The 26694-nt window shown below is 42.5% G+C and overlaps 1 protein-coding gene across 1 annotated transcript in view; it reads right to left on the bottom strand.

Annotated features, from left to right (window-relative positions):
• The window catches only part of LOC149445110 (cytochrome P450 2C8-like), a 31151-nt gene extending 5089 nt beyond the window's left edge, over window positions 1–26062 (bottom strand). Inside the window, exons 1-7 of the mRNA XM_089654166.1 lie at window positions 26018–26062; window positions 24578–24740; window positions 18286–18435; window positions 17855–18015; window positions 10830–11006; window positions 8935–9076; window positions 739–926 (exon numbers count right to left, since the gene is read on the bottom strand). Coding sequence (XP_089510292.1) covers window positions 739–926; window positions 8935–9076; window positions 10830–11006; window positions 17855–18015; window positions 18286–18435; window positions 24578–24740; window positions 26018–26047 — 1011 coding nt within the window. The 5' untranslated portion in view covers window positions 26048–26062. The remainder of the gene's footprint in view (window positions 1–738; window positions 927–8934; window positions 9077–10829; window positions 11007–17854; window positions 18016–18285; window positions 18436–24577; window positions 24741–26017) is intronic.
• Window positions 26063–26694: the final 632 nt, after the last annotated feature.

Genomic DNA, 26694 nt, shown 5'->3' with positions numbered 1-26694 from the left:
CTAACGCCAGTTTGATCTGAGTCTTTGAGCGCAGGAGATAATGGATCTTTGGTCACAGGGTTTGACTGACAGCAGCAGGAGCCAATGGCTCCCACTGCTCACAGCCAAGCCTGTGAAACAGGGGAAAAGGGGGGGCAGAGCTGCTGCAGATGTGCCCAGCACTGGATTGAGAATGGACTCAGGTGAGTATTTAAGAGGTGCAGGAGGGGAGCTAGTAATAAAAGGTTTTGTACATTAATGCAGAGAATACATTAAGGTTAAAAACTTTTTACCTTTACAGCCAGCTAACGGTAAAAAAAAAAGTTTCACTGTCTGTTCCCCCCACCCCCAAAAAACAAAGATTTGCAATTTTTAAATTGCTTGCAAGATATACACGTGATCATGCTGTAGGATATGGAAATTATGCTTTCAGGTATAGAAAATGTGGCGAGGTGTTTCTAAGCTGCAGGAGAGAAAGCTTAGGTCCCCTCCTCTGCCATACAGGACTGTGCTGTATGGCAGAGCCTTGCACATTTCAGAACTGGCTGGACAGAATTTACACATTCTTTGACAGGTAAAACAGCTCCCTTATATATATTTCATCTACTGTATGTATTAAGCGGTTTTTCTGGAGTTCAGCTTTACTTGTTTGCAAGTTGTCCCAATGCAGATCCCAGATCTTTGACTGTCACAAAACCCAGACCTCACGTGGTTACACACAGTGCAGCTTGTGGTACAAAGATATAACATTTTTGTAACCTTAGGGATGGTGTAGCCTCGGAACACGATAGTCTCAGCAGTTGCATGTGGTACACTCATAGGCAAGACATCTGCTATTCTTTGTGTTTCATGGATCACTGCGTCTGTATATGGCATCTTCCTTCGATCCTCCACAGAAGGACAGCGGTTCTGACCAATCACATGGTCAATTTCTTCCTGCACCTTAGCTGAGTAGAGAGGTTTGATTATTTTTTTAAACCATTTTTAAAACCTTGTTGACCATGTCACTGGCCAAAAACATGCAGCAATAGGCTGGTTTATATACACCCTGTTCCAAATTATTATGCAAATTCTATTTAAGTGTCACAAAGATTAAATATTTTGTTTTTCAGTTTAACTCATGGATGGCATTGTGTCTCAGGGCTCTTTTGATCGCTGAAAACAATCTCAGACACCTGTGATAATTAGATTGGCCGGTGAGCCCAGTTTAAGGAAAAACTACTAAAGGAGGGTGTTCCACATTATTAAGCAGAGCACCATTTTCAAGCAATATGGGGAAGAAAAAGGATCTCTCTGCTGCCGAAAAGAGTGAAATAGTTCAATGCCTTGGACGAGGTATGAAAACATTAGATATTTCATGAAAACTTAAGCGTGATCATCGCACTATTAAGAGATTTGCGGCTGATTCAGAGCACAGACGGGTTCGTGCAGATAAAGGCACATTGAGGAAGATTTCTGCCAGATCCATGCGTCGGATCAAAAGAGCAGCTGCTAAAATACCATTACATAGCAGCAAACAGATATTTGAAGCTGCTGGTGCCTCTGGAATCCCACGGGCATCAAGGTGTAGAGTCCTCCAGAGTATTGCAACTGTGCATAAAACTTCTATTCGGCCACCACTAACCAATGCTCACAAGCAGAAACGGCTGCATTGGGCAGAAGAATACATAAAAACTAATTTTCAAACAGTCCTGTTCACTGATGAGTGCCGTGCAACCCTTGATGGTCCAGATGGATGGAGTAATGGATGGTTGGTGGACGGCCACCCTGTTCCAACAAGGCTGCGACATCAGCAAGGCGGTGGTGGAGTCATGTTTTGGGCCGGAATCATGGCAACATAGCTTTCGGCCCCTTTAGGGTAAAGGTGTAAAGATGACCTCTGCAAAGTATGTGGAGTTTATGACTGACCACTTTCTTCCCTGGTACAGAAGAAGAGCTATGCTTTCCGTAATAAAATCATCTTCATGCATGACAATGCACCATCTCATGCTGCAAAGAATACCTCTGCATCAATGGCTGCTATGGGGATAAAAGGAGAGAAAGTCATGGTGTGGCCTCCATCCTCCCCTGACCTCAATGCTATTGCGAACCTTTGGAGCATCCTCAAGCAAAAGCTCTATGAGGGTGGGAGGCAGTTTATATCCAAACAGCAGCCCTGGGAGGCTATTTTGACATCTTGCAAACAAATTCAAGCAGAAACTGTCCAAAAACTCACAAGTTCAATGGATGCAAGACTTGTGAAGCTGCTATCAAATAAGGGGTCCTATGTTAAAATGTAACGTGACCTGTTAAAATGTTGTTAAAAGTTTGATTGAAATAGCTTTTGATTTCAGTAAATATGCTGCAAACACAACAAATGACAATTTTCAGTTCTTTACAACCTATAAAGTGTTTTGAAATTTACTTTGCGTAATAATTTGGAACAGTGCATTGTAAGTTTTTTATGTTTAAAAAAAAGCCTGTTATCATTAGGAGGTTTGTTCAATAAAATGTGAATTGTACTCTTAATAGTTGATAACATGAGAATTATGCTGACTGTTATTTACATCAATTATTTAGGTAAATGAGAAAAATATCATTTGCATAATAATTTGGAACAGGGTGTTGTATTCCAGAGTTTCCTACTTTATTAAATATATATTTTTTCTATATAATTGGTAAATACCTGCATTGGTTGTGGCATTATAGAGGCAGCTAAGGAACACTGTTATAGTAATGTATTCTTAGGGCCCCAGTCAATGGGCAGGGTTTTCCTGCATTTGATATGTGGTTGGAATCACTTGAATTGAATTTGACTTGTTTTGTGTTGTGTTATGTAGTGATGGGCCGAACGCCACCCTGTTCGGTTCATGGTCCAACAATCAAACCTAAAGAAAGTTCCGAACTTCGAAACAGGACAATTCGCTAAGCGGTATCTTAATGCATCCCAGTATGCGGTAAAACACCACATAGCTACTAAAATACTGCATGAGTTATATGATTATGTCATGCGGTATTTTAGTAGTGAAAACATGCTTTATTGTTTCAGCTGTCAGCAATGTAAAAAGAATTGCCGGCAATTAAAAAAGCGGCGTGGGGTCCCCCCTCCCCATCCATACCAAATTCTTCGGGTCTGGTATGGAGGTATGGATTATGGGGGGAACTCCCATACCAAAATTAAGAAAAAAAATAGCATGAAGTCCTCTCCAAAATCCTTACCAGACCCTTATCTGGGCATGCAGCCTGGCAGGTCAGGAAATAGAAAAATGAGCAAGCCCCCCCCTCCTGAACCATACCAGGCCACATGTCCTCAACATGGGAGGGGGTGCTTTGGGGCACCTTGTCCCCATGTTGATGGGGACAAAGGCCTCTTCCCCATCTTCTGGGGATCTGTGGGTGGGAGGCTTATCGGATTTTGGAAGCCCCCTTTAACAAGGGGGCACCCAGATCCTTGCTCCCCCTATGTGACTGAGTATGGGGTTCATGGTACCACTACTCATTCACAAACAATAAAAAATGTAGTGCAAAAAAATGACAGTAGACAGTCTTTGACAAGTCCTTTATTAAAAACAAAAATGAAAAAGTCCCCCAAAATAGATCCAATGTCAATCACGATGCCCGTCACCACTGCCGAAGTAAAAGAAAAAAACGCTCCTCTCTCAACGCTGGCTCCCGCCGTTTGACAGCTGTGCAGACCTGACAGATCTTAAATAACGTGATGATGTCACAAGGGGTGGGGTCACCCAGTTGACATCACTGAGTGGCCCCACCCCCTTGTGACATCATGATGTGCTGTGATTGACTAAAGCATTGCACCTGACCTTTACCAAACCAGTGCCGCACAATGATAAACATCACGTGCTGTGACGTAACGCGTAGGGTAGGCCGATGACATCAAGCCACACTACCGGAAGTTTGCAAACCACCATTTTGGGAGGCCGGAGTTGAAATTTGGGAAGCCGTTCAACTGTAGTGTCCCAGTTGGGCACTTTTTATGTGAGTGTACTTACCTTTTAATATGTGTTGATGGATACAAGTAATACACTATGATGTGCATTCTTTATGGATTTTTGGAGGATATGCTGTATAAGGAATAGGAAGACCAACCTGGATTAGAGTGTGGAGGAGATTGGAGGTTGGAGAGATAAAGAAAAATATACCTACCGGGTTATAAGGGAAAGGTGCTTTTTGACCTAAAAACCTATAGGTCGAATCCAGGAGGTGAGAATATACAGTATATGTGTGCTGGTGGAGGAGGAATACACAAGGGCAGGGGCGGACTGACCATTTGGAAACTCGGGCACTGCACGAGGGCCTGGGGTCAGTAGGGGGCCCCATGAGATGCCCTGGTACCATTTTCATAGGCTTTTTTGAGTTTGGGCAAGGACACAGGGGCCCCATGATCCCCTATTGCCCGGGGGCCCCATGAGTTGTCAGTCCGCCCCTGCACAAGGGTGATTTTCAACATGGCAGGAAGTTGCACAAATATCTAAAAGAATATATTGATTTTTAAAAAGGAATTTTCACATTTAACAAGGACTTGGTTCACCATGTGGGAGTCATATATTGCAAGCTGATCACACTGTATATGTGATATTTGGCACTTGGTTATTATATGCACTTTATAAGGAGTGATGTGGGAGTTTATTTATAGAGATGAGCGAATCGAACCAGGCAAACCGGAATTCGATACGAATTTCAGGAAATATTCGATTCGCGTCGAATCCGAAATTTTGCCTACTTCGGGTGCGCGAATCGAATATTTCCCGATCAGCCGGCAAAAGTGTCCCTGCAGTGAGCTCCGCTATTTCTGACAGTTCTCTGACAGAAGGAACACATGTACAGCGGTTGAAACATTGTATCTATTAGTTTCCATTTAGGATACAGATGTTTCAACCGCTGTACATGTGAAGAAGCTGTCAGAGAACTGTCAGAAATAGAGGAACTCTGCACATACACTTTTTGCCGGTTTGGAATTCTTATTTTCATCCTACTTCTTCTTCTTCTTCTTCATCCTCATCCTCAGAAGAAGAAGAAGAGGATGAGGATGATGAAGAAGAAGAAGAAGAAGTAGGATGAAAATAAGAATAATTCCAAGCCGGCAAAAAGTGTATGTGCAGAGCTCCTCTATTCTGCAGATACACTTAGAGGAGCTCTGCAGATACACTTAGAGGAGCTCTGCAGATACACTTTTTGCCGGCTTGGAATTAATCTTATTTTCATCCTACTTCTTCTTCTTCTTCATCCACAGAAGAAGAAGAAGAGGATGAGGATGAAGAAGAAGAAGAAGAAGAAGAAGTAGGATGAAAATAAGAATAATTCCAAGCCGGCAAAAAGTGTATGTGCAGAGTTCCTCTATTCTGCAGATACACTTAGAGGAGCTCTGCAGATACACTTAGAGGAGCTCTGCAGATACACTTTTTGCCGGCTTGGAATTAATCTTATTTTCATCCTACTTCTTCTTCTTCTTCTTCTTCTTCATCCTCATCCTCAGAAGAAGAAGAAGAGGATGAGGATGAGGATGAAGAAGAAGAAGAAGAAGAAGAAGTAGGATGAAAATAAGAATAATTCCAAGCCGGCAAAAAGTGTATGTGCAGAGTTCCTCTATTCTGCAGATACACTTAGAGGAGCTCTGCTGATACACTTAGAGGAGCTCTGCAGATACACTTTTTGCCGGCTTGGAATTAATCTTATTTTCATCCTACTTCTTCTTCTTCTTCTTCATCCTCATCCTCAGAAGAAGAAGAAGAGGATGAGGATGAAGAAGAAGAAGAAGAAGAAGAAGTAGGATGAAAATAAGAATAATTCCAAGCCGGCAAAAAGTGTATCTGCAGAGCTCCTCTAAGTGTATCTGCAGAATGTCATTTATGGAAACAAATAGATACAATGTTTCAACCGCTGTATGGAGTGAATGTCCCAGAACTGTCAGAAATAGACTATTTATGACAGTTCTGGGACATTCCCTCCATACAGCGGTTGAAACCGCTGTATGGAGTGAATGTCCCAGAACTGTCAGAAATAGACTATTTCTGACAGTTCTGGGACATTCACTCCATACATGTCCCAGAACTGTCAGAAATAGACTATTTCTGACAGTTCTGGGACATTCCCTCCATACAGCGGTTGAAACCACTGTATGGAGTGAATGTCACAGAACTGTCAGAAATAGACAGAAACTGTCACAGAACTGTCCTTCTTCTCATCCTTCTCCTTCTTCTCATCCTTCTTCTCATCCTTCTTCTCATCCTTCTCCTTCTTCTCATCCTTCTCCTTCTTCTCATCCTTCTCCTTCTCCTTCTTCTCATCCTTCTCCTTCTTCTCATCCTTCTTCTCATCCTTCTCCTTCTTCTCATCCTTCTTCTCATCCTTCTCCTTCTTCTCATCCTTCTTCTCATCCTTCTTCTCATCCTTCTCCTTCTTCTCATCCTTCTCCTTCTTCTCATCCTTCTCCTTCTTCTCATCCTTCTCCTTCTTCTCATCCTTCTCCTTCTCCTTCTTCTCATCCTTCTCCTTCTCCTTCTTCTCATCCTTCTCCTTCTCCTTCTTCTCATCCTTCTCCTTCTTCTCATCCTTCTCCTTCTTCTCATCCTTCTCCTTCTTCTCATCCTTCTCCTTCTCCTTCTTCTCATCCTTCTCCTTCTCCTTCTTCTCATCCTTCTCCTTCCTCATCTCCAAGGGCATTTAAATTAAAGGTACAGTGTTCTGCACTAATTTAAAGGCTCTCTGAAGCCTAGAAACCCTTTTTATAAGTTAACTTCGTAGCGAATTAATTCGCATCGAATCAAATTTCATCCTGGAATTCGCCGAATCAGCCGAATCGAATTTTTGAAAAATTCGCTCATCTCTATTTATTTATGTCAGATGATTATATTGAATAGGTGATATTTGCACTGCACATATACTGTAGTATGCACTATATAAATTTGCAGCACTGTGTATAGTACATTAATATTGTGTGGCACTTGTTTGGTAAAGTTTATCTGTATATGTGGGAACACAATTAGTGTCAGCAGCAGCATCATATTGGAGGTGGGACCATTCATATAATTGCACTGAAGTATTTTGCAGTTATTGCACCTGACCTGTGGTCAGGTGTATTGCTTTTGCCAATCACAATGCACTGTCAGGGCGCGGTGCATTGTGGGGCATGGCGGGCGAACAGCCCTTACTGTTCTTGTGTTTGTCGAACACTTATATTCGACTCGAACATCAAGCCCAACCCTAGTGCTGTATTTCTTTAGACACAGCATGTTCTATTGAGGTGCGTTTGAACTGCATGCAAAGCAGGTCAAAAGCAGTCTTTTCTTCTGTTTTACATTTAACCACATGCATTTGTTTTTTAATAGAAAGAACATCCTTCAACATGAACCCTTATTGATGCTAAGGCCAAGGGAGATTGCTTCTAGTTCATTTAAACTGAAGTACAGTTGTCTTATTTATATAAGTGTTGAACCCCAGTTAAATGATTGAACTCTGGTAATTTAATTTGGCTTTATACTTATGGCTGAATCAACAGAATCCCATAATGTTGCCCATTTTGTCAAATGCACCAAAACCTTAAAGTACCGTATATACTCGAGTATAAGCCGAGTTTTTCAGCACATTTTTTGTGCTGAAAAACGGCCCGCTCGGCTTATACTCGAGTCAACGTCTGCAGGGGGCTGCTGTCTCTTACCTGGCTCCGGTCCCACGACGATCCGGTCCAGGAAGCGCGGCTGCTCCTTCATTCGGTTCGTCCACTGGATGTTCGCGCGGCTGCTCGGCTCCGCCTTCTCACCGGTGATTGGCCGCCAGAACTGTAGCTTTGGAAAGGCACACAGGCGGCCAATCACCGGCGAGGAGGCGGAGCTGAGCGGCCCCGCGAAAATAGAGTGAAGGAGATGCAGGTAAGTGTGCCGTGCTTAGGTGCTGCTGCAACCACATTACTGGCTGCAGCAGCACCATACTGGAACAGGGGTCAGCAAGTGTCAGTGGGAGGAATAGTGCCCCATCATTGGTGTCACTGATACCAATGATGGGGCATTATTCCTCCCACTGACACCAACGATGGGGCACTTTTCCTCCCCCCCACTGACACCAACGATTGGGCACTATTCCTCCCCCCCCCACTGACACCAATGATGGGGCACTATTCCACCCCCCACTGACACCAATCATGGAGCACTATTCCACCCCCCACTGACACCAATCATGGGATACTATTCCTCCCCCCCACTGACACCAACGATGGGGCGCTTTTCCTCCCCCCACTGACACCAACGATGGGGCACTATTCCTCCACCCCCCCCCATTGATACCAATGATGGGATACTATTCCTCCCACTGACACTAATGTTGGGACACTATTCCTCCCACTGACACCAATGATGGGACACTATTCCTCCCACTGACACCAAAGATGGGGCACTATTCCACTGACACCAATAATGGGGTGCTATTCCCCCCACTGATACTAATGATGGGGCACTATTCCTGCCACTGATACCAATGATGGGGCACTATTCCTCCCACTGACACCAATGATGGGGCGCTATTCCTCCCACTGACACCAATGATGGGGCACTATTCCTCCCACTGATACCAATGATGGGGCACTATTCCTCCCACTGACACCAATGCTGGGGCACTATTCCTCCCACTGATACCAATGATGGGGCACTATTCCTCCTACAATACCAATGATGGGGCACTATTCCTCCCACTGATACCAATGATGGGGCACTATTCCTCCCACTGACACCAATGATGGGGCACTATTCCTCCCACTGACACCAATGATGAGGCACGATTCTTCCCACTGGTGTTCCCACCCTCGGCTTATACTCGAGTCAATAGTTTTTCCCAGTTTTTTGTGGTAAAATTAGGTACCTCGGCTTATATTCGGGTCGGCCTATACTCGAGTATATACGGTACCATCATTTCAATTAAAATAGGAAAATGATTTTTCAAGAGAAAAAAACCTTTGGCCACACTTACCTAAAATGTCCGGGTACTTTAGCAAAATCCTAAAGCTGAGTCTTATTGTTGTACTTGTTGTTTCTGTCCCAGCTAAGAAAATATTTATCACGGTGACAAATAGGTTTTGAAAGCAGAACTCTGATTTAGGGTTATCCTTCTCCTAAGAGAAAAAAAAATAAAAGTATATAACAAATATATATAGTTGTACTCTTAACTTTCTCTACAATGGCAACAACACTAAATTTCCACCTTGGGCTGGTGTGACTTTGAGAAGGACTGGGTTCTAGCTGAAGTTCCTTTTTATCATGGTGCTAAAACCAGATCCCTTAGATACCGGTTTAAAAGATATTTTTCATTTTTTTTCCTTTTTGCTAAGTCCAAAGCTTATTATATTTTTATATTCTTGTGTTTTTCCCCTTTTTAAAGAAAAATGTGCCAAGCTTTATTTATCCTCATACTCCAGTGTTGTCCCCAGATTTCAGCTTCATCCAGCACTGCCGGTCCTCTTTAGGAAGAAATGACAGTCATGTGAGTTTGCCTATTTCCAAGCCAAGCCTGTCCATTACAAACCTCTGAGGTTGCATCATCATGTAGGCTTGGCTCACAGTACATCAGGAGCTAGTGGCATCAACATCTCATTATGTGAGTGCTACTCAGTCCAGGACACTCTCTGCAACCTAGAAAGAAGAGTCAGGGCCCATGATGTCAATGGGCCAGCTAGAAGACTGCAGGAAAAATGTATATATAAGGTTCCCTTAAAGAAAAAAAAAAAAAAGACATGGGGGGTTTTACCTTTAGATGAAGTCTCATTTTAAATTAAAAATATTATCAGATACATTAAATGAGAGTTCAACTCCAAGTTCAATGTGAAAAATTACAACTAGCTGACAGAATTTCTAACCCTTTCTTACTCCATCCAATACTAAAACATTAATATATAAGTACCTACTTATTTATACTTTGCATATACAAATTAAAGTAGCAGATTCACTTTAATGGCACCCCCAGCTCATACATAGAGCCTACATGTCTTTGCCAAGAAACCCTGCCTACCCCTCCTTCATGCGTTTTGCCCTGCCCACCTGTGAGTTTAGCCATAGGACCTATGACTAAGCCCCGGTGGGTGGGGATAATGCAGCAGGGGGCATAGTTTCTTGGAGGAGACATTTAGGCTGAAGCTGATCCTCATACGCAGATTATGGTGGCTGGTTGGGAAAGCAATGTTTTCTCTATTTACTGTGCACAGCGCTCTGGATGGGCATACTGACAGCCTGCAAACCTTCACCTGTGGATCATGGAAATGGAATCCCTGGCTTTGAGTGGTATTTCAAGCTAAATCTAAAGCCCCAGTTCATACTCACCTACTGTTAACACCCTTGCTGTGCCATTTGGCTGGTAGGAGTGAATTGACATACCCCCTACTTCGAGGTATGGGGGAATATGTTCTTGTATGCTTGAATATGCTCATGTTGTTATATTTGTTTAATGAGAGCAAATAAAATACCCATTAATTATATCAGAAATTCAAGAAGCCTAATTTGCCCTCTCTGTACTTATTTTGAACTACAGAGAAAGGTCTACGTTGACGAGTGGAAGGGTTTAAGTAGTTTAGCAAAAGACAACTGGGCACGTCTGACACCACTCAGTCCACAAAAATGGTTTGTGTTGCCAGCTCACAACAGGATTTAGGACCTGAGTGCATCTCAACAGGCATTTATCTGTACTTGTAGGGTCTTTAAAGAGAAACAACATAGGTAGATACAGTATGCATGTATTGCAGAGATGTACTGTACTCCATATTGTTTATTTTAATTTTTTATTTTGTCTTGACATATGCTTTATTTCCTACATGTACTCTAGAACAGGGCAGGTCTTCCAGAAACCCAGAGTGTTGTGACCGAGTTCTTACTTGCCTGCTCCATTTTTATAAGGAAGCAATCTATGAAGTCCCGGGGACAGTTTTGGTCCAGTGTCTTCTGATGCTCTCTCACTTTATCCATCACAAACTCATTCAGAGTGAAGAAATTCTGAATCACTTGATGGTGTGGTCCTGGTAACAAATGCATAATTTTTGGAAAGGAATTGAGCAGCTATGTTTGGAAAGAAAAATAAAAAAATATATAATAAAAAATGCAACAATTGCAACATTTGCATTTAAGAAACAGTAACTTCTAATACTAATAGCTGCTAACATTTAGTGATCTTTAAAGTAGCTCTAGTGTCAGATAAATACAGTATTTTTCATGTTAAGTGTATGCATGTTAAATAATGTATAATGGAACACTTTGAAAACACAGATCTCAATGGGGAAAAAATATTATGCTGGATATCTATACTGATATGGACTGGGTGATGTGTTAGGAATGTAAAGGTGCCCCATCGTTTGATGGAAATAAAAATGATCAACCTACAGAGTGCTGAATTCAAAGACACTCCAAAAATCAAAGTGAAAAAATTAGGCAGCAAGCTAGTCCATTCTGCTGAAATTTCATTGCAGCAACTCAGTATGGTATTCAGCAGTTTGTATGGCCCCCACGTGCTTGTATGTATGCCTGACAACGTTAACCTCCCTAGCGGTATGATTATTTTAGATTTTTGGTGCTGAAAGCGGTACCATTTTTTTGTATGGAAGTATGTAGTTTTTTTATTGTAGGCCTGTAATTTAGGAATAACTCACTGAAATCTGTCCGAACAAGTCTAGTAAACATCCCGGGTATGATAAAACTTGAAACACGAAATCATAAATTATAATTTAATAAATAATCATAAAAAATAACAATATAATAATAATAAATTTAATTCAATAATATAATCAAACCAAAAACACTGAAATTTGAAATATAGTGCCAAGTTCTCACATCGCTGAACAAAGTCGCAGAATTGTTTTCAGTGTCTGATGACGAATTTCCCCACGAATCATTATCACTCAATTCTGCAAGTGGTTCTGATTTACTATCGCTGTTCTCTAGCCAGTCTAAAACCAAATTTGACCTAAAGGGACGCTTTTTGGACACCATGGACTTTTCTAAGTTTTTCCACAAAGTTGGGAGCATGAAATTGTCCAAAATGTCTTGGTGTGCTGACGCTTTAGGAGTTTCCTTCAGTGGAACTAAGAGGCCAAGCCCAACCCTTGAATAACAACCCCACACCATAATCTCCCCTCCACCAAACTTTACACTTGGCCCAATGAAGTCAGGCAAGTACTGTTCTCCTGGAAACTGCTAAACCCAGACATGTCCATCGGATTGCCAGACAGAGAATCGTGATTCATCACTCCAGAGAAGACATCTCCACTGCTCTGGAGTCCAGTGGCGGCGTGCTTTACATCACTGCATCTGACACTTTGCATTGCTCTTGGTTATGTAAGGCTTGGATGCAGCTGCTCGGCCATGGAAACCCATTCCATGAAGCCCTCTATGCACTGTTGCTCTAATCTGAAGGCCACACAAAGTTGGAGGTCTTTAGCTATTGACTCTGCAGACAGTTGGTGACTTCTGCGCACTGTGCTCTTCAGCATGCGCTGCCCCTGTTCTGTCATTTTACATGGCGTACCACTTCGTGGCTGAGTTCCTGTTGTTTCCAGTTGCTTCCACTTTGTTATAATAGCACTAACAGTTGATCGTGGAATATTTAGTAGCTAGGAAATTTCATGAATTGACTGTGAGGCTTTCCCTCCTTATGGAGGGTGTCAATGATGGTTTTCTGCACTGTAAGGTCAGCAGTCTTTCCCATGATTGTGATTCCTACTGAACCAGACTGAGAGACCATTTAAAGGCTCAGGAACCCTTTGCAGGTGTTATGGCTTAATTAGCTGATTAGAGTGGGACACTTGGAGCCGAGAATATTGCACCTTTTCACAGTATTCTAATTTTCTGAGATTGTGGATTTGGGGTTTTCATGAGCTGTAAGCCATAATCATTACAATTATGACAAATCACAGCTTGAACTATCTTGCTTTGCATGTAATGAGTCTATCTCATATATTAGATTCACCTTTTAAGTTGCATGACTGAAATAAATGAACTTTTGCACGATATTCTAATTTTTGGAGTTTCACCTGTAGGTCTGTTCCCGTGCCTAATAGGAGGACTGCTAGAGAAATTTAGTTCAGCTCTCTGCCTAACAAGGAGCTGCAATTATTCAGTAAGGTTCTTAGTATTTTTAAGTGCTGGGAATTCTGCCTCTGACTTCCTCTGTATCCAAGCAACCTAGGAATGTTATGGATGAATAGGCAGAACACAACAGGAATATTAATGCCAATCCAACCATTCACAGGGAGAATGGCCTTGAGGATAATGGGAAAAGGTATTTATTCTTTAGGCACACTGAGCTCTAGGTCTTTCCTGGTTAGGAATAAACCAACCTGGGAAAGGATACATTGTCCTCCCAGGCACCTGCTGCCATGGCCTCAGGTGGGCAACCTGAAGGCCTAAAGAGAATAAGAGAATGACCCAGGTTCTACAAAGAGCTGCCAGAGGGGGTATGGTGTATGATGCTGCCTATTATGTTTTTGATTTTAGGGTCAGCAGTGCGGGTTACGTTCACCATGAGTTACAACAGCAAGTGTACAGGAGTGGCATAATGTTACACCTAATAACCCTTCATTTAATGAATTCCGGTTTACATACACACACTTTATTTAGGAATTCTGATTCCAGTGTAGTGTAATAATGCTGCAGAGGCCAACACATTGTTTTGACAGGTCATGTGACCAAGCTCTATCCTCCATACAGCCCCCATCATTCATTAAAATAAATAGACTTTTATTTGCTTCTGGACTTTGATACTCAAGGAACATTTGTAAAGCAAATCACTGCGCTTTATTAACATGCAGCTTAGAATAGCTTAGAATAGGTTTAGAGGTTCCCAAGTAATTGTTGGTCTCAAACAAATATTGCAAGCTGATTGTGTTGATTCATTGAGAAGCAATCCTCAGATGAGACAGAAGAGTCTAAGTATTATAATACTGATATTGTATTCAGCAAATCCAAGTATGTTTCCAGGTACTATATGTACTGCATCATGGGACCTCAAATATATGTGAATATCCAAAATATACTTTATAATAAAATAGGTACAGAGATACAAACATTGATCATGTTGATCCACCAAAGCCTGAATCTCGAGAGCAGTCTTTCTCAACCTATTTACCCCGTAGGAATCCTTTTCACGTGTCTGAGAAACCCTGCTAGAATTAGTCCATTGGGGGTCATTACGAAAATGCACCTTACATTGGTGGTCAGTGGAAAGATTGACCCCTTTGTAGTGGTGTTCAGAATGCCACCCTACATACAGCTTTAAACATCATTCTAGTGCCTCTGTTAAGTAATGATGGACTTGGATCTTTGAAAGGACAATCAGATGGGAGGTCAAATAGCCACAGCTCAAGGAACACCAAGAAACATCTGGAGGAACCCTAGGATTTTCAACCGTGGTTGAGAATGGCTGCTCTAGAGAGGTATACAATTCCCAGAAATTTCCTGCAATGCAGGCCCTTGATGTCATTTCACAATTAAGGAAGAAGTAATAAGAGGAAAGGAAGGAAGTAGAAAGAATAAAGTGAGCAAGGGAAGTATGAAAAGTTAAAGTATATGTGAACCATCAGCTTGTAAAACAACCCACTGAGTTTAAAAAAATAAACCAAAGACAACCAATTTGTGCATACATATAAAAACATTGTGAATACCTTTTTTTTCCCACTTTTTAATAAGTGATCATATACCCTCTATTCTCAGCTACATACGGATCTTAGAGAGCTGTAGGAGGAGAAACAGCTGTACAATGACCTTCCCAGGGGGGCCGTGTCAACACATTTCTGATCATTGGACGGGAGCAGGTTGAGTTCACCTAGCACAGCCAGAGAACTGACCATACTGTGCTCTCATGCTTGGAGTGGTCAGTTTTTTAATGGGAAAGCAGAGGGACCATAAGGAACACTAGGTATTTCACACAGAGAACATGATACATTTTCATACAAGTACATGGTAAAGCAGGCACATATCAGGAATATGACATTTTGGGTCGACATATTATTTAAAAGGAAGCACTTCATTAAGCATGTAGCCTGCTATTGCTGACCTTCTTAAAGGGGAACTACACTGCATCTGAGCTCCACAAACCAAAAATGCTATTTAATTCATTTTTAATATCCAAATTCACTCATCCATCTCCATGCTTTATTTTGCTGAGAAATCACTTTGAAAAACTCCCCTTAGCAATTCTAGCTGTGGCCATCTTGAGTAATGGCAGATGATTCATGTAACCTGTACTTCCTGAAATCCATCTGCCCTTAGCTCAGGCATGCAGCCAAGGCCGTCTTTAACGCAGGGTAAAAAGGGCAGCTGCCCAGGACCCAGTCATTGTTGTGGGGCTCAAAGCAGCTGCCCTCTGAGCCCATGCTGCCCTCCGGTGGGTTTTTTTCAGCCTTAATTCTGCGACCTCGAGAACTGCTCACTTCTGTCACTTGTAAATACAGAAACACTGCTTCTGTATTTACAAGTGACAGCACTCCTCTCCCGGAGGCTGCTCAGAACTCTCCCTGCTCTACACATCGATCTCCATTGGACAGCAGAGGAGGAAGGGGGCGGGGAAGCCACACAGGCAAAAGCTCCACCTCACCAGCAGCCCGCATGGACACACTGTAAGTATTCCTATGCTGCCCCACTGTGAAAATTGTGTGTGCATGTGTGTGTGTGTGTGTGTATATGTGTGTGTTTGTGTCTGTGTGTGTGCGTCTGTGTGTGTTTGTGTGTGTCTGTGTGTGTGTGTGTCTCTATGTGTCTGTGTGTGTGCGTCTGTGTGTGTCTGTGTATGTGTGCGTCTGTGTGTGTGTGTGTGTATGTCTGTGTGCGTCTTTATGTGTCTGTGTGTGTCTCTGTGTGTGTGTGTGTCTGTGTGTGTCTGTGTGTGTCTGTGTGTGTGTGTCTGTGTGTGTATGTGTGTGTGTGTATGTGTGTGTCTGTGTATGTGTGTGTGCATCTCTATGTGTCTGTGTGTGTCTGTGTGTGTGCGTCTCTATGTGTCTGTGTGTGTGCGTGCGTCTGTGTGTGTCTGTGTGTGTGTGCGTCTGTGTGTGTGTGCGTCTCTATGTGTTTGTGTGTGTCTGTGTGTGTCTGTGTGTGTCTGTGTGTGTGTTTTTGGTGGGTGAGCTCTGAAATTAAATCTATTAGGAAGGGAGCTTTGTACTTGTGGAGGGGAACTTGGATGTACACAGCACAGCCCTCAACCCTGCAATCCGTACACAGCGTAACCCTGCACTCCATACACAGCACACGCCTCAACCCTGCACTATGTACACAGCACACCCCTCAACACTGCACTCCATGCACAGTGCAACCCTGAACTCTGTACACAGTGCACCCCTCAACCATGCACTCCATACACAGTGTAACCTTGACCTCTGTATACAGCGCACCCCTCAACCATGCACTCCATACACAGTGTAACCTTGACCTCTGTATACAGCGCACCCCTCAACCATGCACTCCATACACAGTGTAACCTTGACTTCCATACACAGCGCACCCCTCAACCATGCACTCCATACACAGTGTAACCCTGAACTCCATACACAGCACACCCCTCAACCCTGCACTCCATACATAGTGCACCACTCCACCCTGCACTCCATACACAGTGTAACCCTGAACTCCATACACAGCACACCCCCCAACCCTGCACTCCATACACAGTGTAACCTTGAACTCCATACACAACACACCCCTCAACCCTGCACTTCATACATAGTGCACCACTCCACCCTGCACTCCATACACAGTGTAACCCTGAACTCCATACACAGCACACCCCCCAACCCTGCACTCCATACACAGTGTAACCTTGAACTCCATACACAACACACCCCTCAACCCTGCACTTCATACATAGTGCACCACTCCACCCTGCACTCCATACACAGTGTAACCCTGAACTCTGTACACAGTACACCCCTCAAACCTGCACTCCATACACAGTGTAACCCTGAACTCCCTACACAGCACACCCATCAACCCTGCGCTCCATACACAGTGTAACCCTGAACTCCATATACAGCACACCCCTCAACCCTGCACTCCATACACAGTGTAACCTTGAACTCCATACACAGCGCACCCCTCAACCATGCACTCCATACACAGTGTAACCCTGAACTCCATACACAGCACACCCCTCAACCCTGCACTCCATACACAGTGTAACCCTGAACTCCATACACAGTGCACCCCTCAACCCTGCACTCCATACCCAGTGTAACCCTGAACTCCATACACAGCACACGCCTCAACCCTGCACTCCATACATAGTGCACCACTCCACCCTGCACTCCATACACAGTGTTACCCTGAACTCTGTACACAGTGCACCACTCCACCCCACACTCCATACACAGTGTAACCCTGCACTCCGTACACAGTGCACCCCTCAACCCTGCACATCATACATAGTGCACCTCTCAAAAAAATGTTTGCCCAGGGACCAATCAATAGTAAAGATGGCTCTGCATGCAGGCAGGTAGTGCGCATTGCTGAGAAAACCCCTCTCCCCCTCCTGAGATATATGATATCATTTGCCTAGGCATGGAAACTTGAAAATAACTGAAGAAATGTAAAAAAAAGGTTAAGACAATTAAATATGATATACTTGCAGCATAAAGATTAAAAATAGTCAATGGTGATTGAAAGAGTAAAGTTCAGTTCTAGGAAAACTCTAAGAAAGAAGGAAAGGAGAAAGAGAAGAAAGGAAGGGGGGATTTTCAGTTAATAGGATAGCCTATTTCAGACAAAAATTGAGGCTGTCATTGCTGACCTTACTAATTGTTCTGACTATATAAGAGGTATGTAGAAGAAGAAGGAAAGAAGGAAGGGGGGGATTTTCAGTTAAAGATATAACCTTTATTAGTGAACATGTAAGCTGCATGAGCACAGAGTAAATGTTTTACCTGACCAACGTATGAGTTTCTTATTCTGAATCCATTTTTCAACATTGCAAAAAGACAAAGAAAGTTCTTGTCCTTATAATCAAAACGTTGACCAAAGACAATGGAACAGATAACATTTGATACTGCCAAGGTCACCAGGTATGTAGGGTCGAAGGGTGAACCTAGGGGGAAATGAAATGCCATCTATGAATCAAGTGAATCATTAGTGAGACTGATTCATGAAAACTAGTGTAAATGAGCACAAAAGTGGAGATGTTGTGTTGTCCATAGTGACCATTAAAAGGAAATTGTGACACTTATATAGCCATCTCTTAAAAGCCAGCATGTCAGTATTATTGGTTGCTTGGCTCAGATCATTTCCTTTTGGTAATTGTTCTAAAGCTTGAAGCCAAACAGGTCACGTAAATACCAGTGGAGCATTTCAAACTCACCTGCTTTTTTTCTAAACTCCTCTTTAAGGCAACAAGACTCCTCCTGGATCCGTTCTTCAACACTTCTCTTCCCCATCCCGAAGTTCCTCAGTGTAGTGAGGGAGAAGCGTCGCAGCTGTCTCCAGCGCTCCCCATTACTAAGCATCAACCCTGTTGACAAAAACTAGTATTTTTTAATAATTATTGATATGAAGTATATGTAAAGCCAAAACTTTTTTTTTCTTCATCTCAGGTGAATAAGAACTACATTTTTTTTTGTCTGTGTCCCATTGATTGTTGGGATTTCTCTTCTTTTTCTGCCTCAAAGGCACAGCAGTAAGTGACTAGATATCTCTCATGGTATATACATATATACCCCCTGGGCAGTCTTTAACATGGGGCAAAAGGGTCAGCTGCCCCGGGCCCAGTCATTGTTCTGGGGCCCAAAGCAGCTGAGCTGTCACTTGAGCCTGTACTGCCGGCAAACAGTTGATAAGTGGATTTGGCAATTGCTCAGGAGATGAGGGTGGAATTGAATGTTAGGAGCACTGGTGATTGGTTGGGCGTAATGTCTGCAGCCTGTGCGGTGATTGGCCAGCTCAGTAAGGTAAACCTTATCTGGGAGGAGTGTCTGTCAGACAAGCCACAGACCATTGGCCCTCTGAAGAACTTCCTTGCCTTAAGGTTCAGCAGGGTGTGGCTTGTGTTCACCTGACATCCTCTGGACAGTGTCAAGGTGAGATTGCTGGGGGGGGGGGGGGCAATGCAGAGATCTGAGGAGGGAAGGGAGGGGGTCCTGTGTACTGAAGGGGGTAGTATGGTGGAGGGGAGTTCTGTCTGTGTGATGACGGTGGTAGTATGGGGGAGGGGGGTACTGTGTAATGATAGGGGTGGTATGGGGAGGAGGTCCTGGGTAATGGTGGGGGTAGTATAAGTGAGGGGTTCTGTGTAATGCTGGAGAAGGGGGATACTATATTATAATGGAGGTAGTATGGGTAAGGGTCCAGTCTAATTTGAAAGCGAAATTGCGGGGGGGGGGGGGGAGTCCCAAAAAATGTTTGCCTAGGGTCCAATCAATATTAAAGATGGCCCTGTATACTCCTGTAACATAGATCAAAAATATTAGATTTTTGTGAAAAAAAATACTCTAAAAGAACATTTGTTATATCATGAAAACTAACCAATAAGCAGTGCATAAATAGATTAGCTAATATGCAAGATGGATTGGTGAGTTCCCGGACCTACAGACAAAGCCATAGAAGGATCAAAACTTGACCGGTTCAGCAGGGACCAGCTGGATTCAATCCATCTATGGGCAGGTTAGTTGTACTGAAGTCGATCAATCGACTCGGATGCCACCGTCCCCTTTGGGGTTCATAGAGGGTTGGTCCCTTGGTTTTTCTCTCCCTGGCCCTCGGCGTGCCCATGATATGATACTTTATTAAATCAGAATGAGAAATATGAATTATGTTTTTGTCTTTGTTTGTATTAGCAGTTAAAATATTTATATGGTGATGGCTCCTGAAGAAGTGGATCAAGTCAATGAAACGTGTTGAGCCCAAAGTCCATAAAGAACTGGATTATATGAGAAGAGATATGCTGTTCTTTGATGTTGTAAAGTTTCTATCTTTTATATGATTCAGTATTGTTGTTGTGAAATAGGACCATATCATATATGTTGGATTTTGCTATACAATAAATAATGTTTTTATACTGATGCTGTGCCTCAAAAGTCCCCATTTTTAGGTCTTTTTTCTATTTACAAATACATTAGGGATGTGGCACCAGCATATATTTTTACATTGTTAATTACTGTTAGCATTAAACAGTCAGTTTTGGGATGAATTTCCGAGCCAGCTCTGGACACTGCTATTTGTTGATTTTCTTTTGTGCAGTGGAATGATTTAAATGTAGCACTACCCCCTTAGGAGTCACTGGAAGATTTGGGTCCCCCTATAGTGCTGCACAGCCAGGCAGCACACATCTTAACAACAGCTTGCATTCAGAGTCAGAAATCAGTCCTCATGCTTTGGCTCTGTTGTTTTATTTAGGGGTTTTGAACTGGGATAGGGTTAGAGATGTACAGGATGCCTAAGGGTACTGATAAACTGAGGACAACTTCCTGGGACTATTTACAAGCCTTCTCTGCAGCATAGTCTCTGTTGGAGAGCTAGCTAGCATCTCCTTAGTGCATCACCCCAGACCCCAGATGAATTGCTCCTCTTCACCCAGCAATCTGGAGGTATCCTGGAACAAGGGATCTGATTCCTGTCACTTTAAGAGATGAACAGTCACTGGCAGGAGGATAATCTGGTTTTCCACCAGAGTGCTTCTTCCCCTATCCACCCAGGGGGTGTAGGTGTACTCCCTCAGATCCTCTCCTGTACCACTTGTGGGTTGGTGGATGCTACCAGGCCTATCAGCTGAGCCACTCCTTCCCTGCCATACAGGTGGTCCTCTCTCAGGGGGCCGGGGAGCTTCAAGCTTTCCACCTTTCCAGCTCCAGGTCTGCATGTAGGCCCGATCCTAATGGGCCTCCTTGCAGCCTCCTTCCTTCATCCTCACATCTTCCTTGCTGTCTTCCACCCGAATTCTACTTCCCTCTCCTCCAACTGAGCAGGCTCCAACACTTTTAAGGGTGTCCCAGCCCTTGCCAACCTCCTGTTGAGGATTGGATAGGACCCCTCAAGAGTGCAGCCAGTTACTCCTCAGATCTACCCACGGCCTCTAAAGCCTTCCTTCAAAAGAACCAGAGCAGGGGAAAATTCTAAAGGGGCTGGCCTGCAGAGCCTCTCAGCTCTTGAACATGATTTGACTATTACACCCAGGCTGCTACTCAGCCTTCCTTACTGACAATCAAGATTTTAACTCCCCGAGCTAAACTAGGAGGGTGCTACAAAAAAAAAATGTGGCAATTTTTAAAATCCCTTAACAGACTTATCTGCATCCACAACCTTCTTCTGAGGGACTTACAGAACTCTTCTAATATTGTCATGATGACTATTCACATGTCAATTTCAAAGATAACACAAGACCCAAGATACAGGTGAAATTCAAAAAGTTAGAATATCGTGCGAAAGTTCATTTATTTCAGTAATGCAACTTAAAAGGTGAAACTAATATATGAGATAGACTCATTACATGCAAAGCAAGATAGTTCAAGCCGTGATTTGTCATAATTGTGATGATTATGGCTTACAGCTCTTGAAAACCCCAAATCCACAATCTCAGAAAATTAGAATATTGTGAAAAGGTGCAATATTCTAGGCTCAAGGTGTCCCACTCTAATTAGCTAATTAAGCCATAACACCTGCAAAGGGTTCCTGAGCCTTTAAATGGTCTCTCAGTCTGGTTCAGTAGGAATCACAATCATGGGAAAGATTGCTGACCTGACAGTTGTGCAGAAAACCATCATTGACACCCTCCATAAGGAGGGAAAGCCTCAAAAGGTAATGGAAAAAGAAGTTGGATGTTCCCAAAGTGCTGTATCAAAGCACATTAATAGAAAGTTATGTGGCAGGGAAAAGTGTGGAAGAAAAAGGTGCACAAGTAGCAGGGAAGACCGCAGCCTGGAGAGGATTGTCAGGAAAAGGCCATTCAAAAGTGTTGGGGACTTTCAAAAGAAGTGGACTGAGGCTGGAGTCAGTGCATCAAGAGCCACCACACACAGATGGATCCTGGACATGGGCTTCAAATGTCGTATTCCTCTTGTCAAGCCACTCCTGAACAACAAACAACGTCAGAAGCGTCTTACCTGGGCTAAAGAAAAACAGACCTGGTCTGTTGCTCAGTGGTCCAAAGTCCTCTTTTCTGATGAGAGCAACTTTTGCATCTCATTTGGAAACCAAAGACCCAGAGTATGGAGGAATAATGGGGAGGCACACACTGCAAGATGCTTGAAGTCCAATGTGAAGTTTCCACAGTCTGTGTTGATTTGGGAGCCATGTCATCTGCTGGTGTTGGTCCACTGTGCTTCATTAAGTCCAGGGTCAACGCAGCCGTCTACCAGGAGATTTTGGAGCACTTCATGCTTCCTTCCGTAGATGAGCTTTATGGGGATGCTGATTTTCCAGCAGGACTTGGCACCTGCCCACATTGCAAAAGCACCAAAACCTGGTTCAATGACCGTGGGATTACTGTGCTTGATTGGCCAGAAAACTCGCCTGACCTGAACCCCATAGAGAATCTATGTGGCATTGCCAAGAGAAAGATGAGAGACATGAGACCGAATAATGCAGAAGAGCTGAAGGCCGCTATTGAAGCATCCTGGTCTTCCATAACACCTCAGCAGTGCCACAGGCTGATAGTTTGCATGCCACGCCACTTTGAGGCAGTAATTGCTGCAAAAGGGGCCCAAACCAAGTACTGCGTACATATGCATGCTTATACTTTTCAGAGGTCCGATATTGTTCTATGTACAATGCTTGCTTTATTGATTGCATGTAATATTCTAATTTTCTGAGATTGTGGATTTGGGGTTTTCATGAGCTGTAAGCCATAATCATCACAATTATGACAAATCACAGCTTGAACTATCTTGCTTTGCATGTAATGAGTCTATCTCATATATTAGTTTCACCTTTTAAGTTGCATTACTGAAATAAATGAACTTTTGCACGATATTCTAATGTTTTGAGTTTCACCTGTATATGAAGTTTAAATAAGATAGTTTCCACCAAACTTACTCCTTGGGTGTGGCGTTCATTGGCACCTAATTTTGGGGCGTTCTAATCATTGGCACCTAATTTGGAACACCTGATTCTAATTTGATGGATTTGAAGCGGTGATAAAGGTAAAGGTGTACTTACTTTTCACATGACAAATTAGCATTAATTTAGTTTATGAGGATGTATACACTATGTCACTGCTATTTTTTCTGTTTCAATAATATTTATTGAAATGTTACATACAATACAAAATATAGAAAACAATAGAAAGGCCTTCAGCCAACACATGGGCCAGTTGGAGGTGGGAACTAAAACAACAATCAACCTGAAAACTAACTGGTTGAGGGTCATAAAGTACTAAGAAAGATTGTCAATGGTAATTATATCATAAAATTGGCTAAATTGCCATAGAGCGATGGAGCTTTGTGTCGAGGGGCAGAGATATAAACCGTCTAGCCCACTTCTCGTTAAGCAGAGCTCATCCTCCCCTACCATTCAATCTATGTCAAAATAATTATATAATTAGACCAAGCCAAGGGAAAGAAGAAATGCCCAAGGCAAAATAATCACAAAAAACTGGGTAAACTAAAACTGCTAGCCGGGCCCCTGGCAGAGGCCATACTTCCAGGAGAAGAGAGAAAAGAGAAAGGAAAAGAAAGAGGTAGAAGGAAGAGAGAAAAGAAAAGGAGAAAAGAGAAAAGAAGAGCAAGGCAAGAGATAGGTTGTCCGCCCATCAAATCATCGTCGAAAGTCACTGCTATTTTTTATTTGTTCACATACAGTTTATCGCCTTTACCTGTAAACACTGTTTAAATTAATATCTAATGCTTGCTTGTTCAAATATGTTGAAAAAGTCTACAATTTGCATGCAGTGCACTTACTTTTTCAGTATATACTTTATATCCAAGGCTTCCTGCCTGTCCTCCAGCTACAGCAGGGTTGGTCCTTTCTGTTGCATTGAATGGTAATAGGCCCCTGTACATGGGCTGGAATCCACTGTGCTCAGCCGGGGATCTGTCCACCGATCCCCAAATGTGCAGAGCAGAGTGGACAGATGACAGGTCAGTGTCGGCTCCATTTATGCATGGCGGACAATGACATTGTGGGATTTATTTACTAAAGCTGGTTCACTCAGAATCTTGTGCCCTTCTCCATAGAAACCAATCAGCTTCCAGGTTTTATTGCTAAAGCTTAACTGAACAAGCTGAGGTTAGAAGCTGATTGGTTCCTATGCACAGCAGCACCAGATTCTCAGTGAACCAGCTTTAATAAATAAATCCCACTCTGCTCGGCTGTCCGTTTACTCCCGCCTGCCCTCCAATTTGATCTGCCTAGCAGATCAGATTGAAGGTATGCAGGTGTAAACAGACACAAGTTTTGAAGGCATCCACTCATGAGATATCAGAAAATATTTGTGAGAGAAACATGGAGGCTGCCACCACTGACTTTTCAGGTAATGGTAGTTCCCCGACTATTATGCCAATGCTCTTGCTTCAATGCTTTGAGTTGCTCAATACTTGTTTCAGGTCAAAGTATTGAAATATATCAGCAAAACAGCCTGCTAGCATTTTCAGAAGGAGATCAGCTTTGGTAGCACTCACAGCTCTCTTAGGAAGGGTTTACATGTGATTAGAGGTGTTACATACCATAGTCTTTAAACACAAGTTGTCCTGCTGGAAGAAATGCTCTGTCACCGAAAATATCTGCATTGTCTACTAGAGCCTCCTTCACAGCATCATATCCATGAAGGACCACCACTGCGTTGCTTCCCAAGTGGACAGTAAACACATCTCCATGGATCTTCGCAAGCTGTGGACAAAACAACAAAACAATATTTGGAATTATTGTACCTACTCTGAATTTCACACCTGCTCTCTCCAATATGTAAAGGACAGATGGTCCCTGAATTAGCTGATGTCAGTTGCATTGTTATGTATTTGATTACCAACACACACTCTTGCTCTGATCCTTACTGATCTCCACCTTTGTTGAGAACAAACAATCCCCTCTAAGTGATCTACAGTATGTACTTTGCAAGCATTTTACCAAACTTTGTAACAGAGCCCCACCTGTTTCTGCTCTGAAGACAAAGCTGTATGCTCAACCAAATCCTTGGAGTACTGATTCCTGAATGGGAGTGTCTGTGTATATTCTAGTTAGCTGATGTACTTGCAGTGTTCTAATGAAGAAAGTTGCAGGGTCTGCATCCATTTAAAAGTAAATAACCCCTTAGAAGTATCTCACCAAAAATAGCTTTTTTGCCGTGGAGGATGCTTAAAATTTGACTTAGTGCAGATTTCTGGGAGAATTAGTGAGCCAATCACAAGCAGGAAATTACATTTCTGGGGAAGATCTGTACCTCGGCTTTGTACAGAAGGCCTCTAAGTTGACATATTGCATTGAATTTTACAGAAAATTTCTGCAGCTTTAAAGGAAAGGTAATTTTTAATTATGTTAAAATTACAACAGGGCTTGTGTTGCAATTGTATATGCTACAGGGTTGATTTACTAAAACTGGAGAGTACATAATCTGGTGCAGCTGTGCATGATGGCCAATAAACTTCTAACTTTAGATTGTTCAGTTAAGCTTTGACAATAAAACCTGGAAGCTGATTGGTTTCTATGCAGAGCTGCACTAGATTCTGCACTGTCCACTTTTAATAAATTGATCGTTTTTAGTTACTATATATTTTTCCCATGAAAGTGGTGGTACCCCTTAAGGATCTTACTTCCACCTGGATTGGCTCAGTTTTTGATCATAAGACACACAGGGGTTTATTTACTAAAGCTAGTTCATGCAGAATATCGTTCACCTGTACATGGTAACCAATCAGTTTCTAAAGTCAGCTTATTCATTTCAGCTTTAGCAATAAAACTTGGAAGCTGATTGGTTTCCATGCAAAAGTGCACGAGATTCTGAGTGAACCAGCTTTAGTAAATAAACCCCACAGTGATGAAAATACTTAATTTGTTGCACTTTCAAGAATTGAACCTAAACTAAGCACACATGAGGATCAGCTACATATGGCCTCCCTAGTGGTCATGTAATTGCTGCACCCCCCCTAACTGCTCTCGAAGACTCTCACCTTTATGATTGACTTAGGCAGATCTTTCATGTTCAGCTGTAACACATTTCCCAATAAAGGAAGAGGAGAAGGCCCTGGAGGCAAGTGCTTATACTTTTTTTTTCTGTTTCTCATCAGGAAGAATATCAAACTGGTGACACAGAGAGCCAGGATCAATGTGCTACAATCCATGAAATATGTTGGCCTTGGAATTTTCTGCCAATAACCCTGCAACATGAAAAACAAAAACACATGCAAATTCTGTATTACAGATGAACCTCACCCAATACTGTCTATATGCATCAGAAAAGTAAGTCTTCCATTTCATTTTATCTTTGTGAGGAGTAATGGAATCACTCCTGAAAAGAAGCATCTCTGATTAGACATGTGTGATTTGGTTCTTTACAAATCAATTTTTATTTGAAAATTTGTTAGTTGGACATTCGGATGTAAACGAATATCCAAATCACAACAGAAACTAATGTGAAATAAAATTAAAATTAATTTTTTGTATCTGTTTATTCTTACAACATCACATGATGCGATAGTAGTTCAGGCCCATGGGGAAATTAATTTGATTTTCACATTTTTTTGATAATTTGAATAACAAATGGATCTGAATTTTGTTCTATTCGTTAATTCAGATACATTGACGCCAGTCAATGTTGTCCAATCAGCTCATGGCATTTCTCTTGGTG

This window comes from Staurois parvus, unplaced genomic scaffold (assembly GCF_062004578.1).
Source record: "Staurois parvus isolate SC_StPar_1 unplaced genomic scaffold, SC_StPar_1.0 ptg000746l, whole genome shotgun sequence".
NCBI lineage: Eukaryota > Metazoa > Chordata > Amphibia > Anura > Ranidae > Staurois > Staurois parvus.
This window is presented reverse-complemented; position numbering and strand designations above follow the sequence as displayed.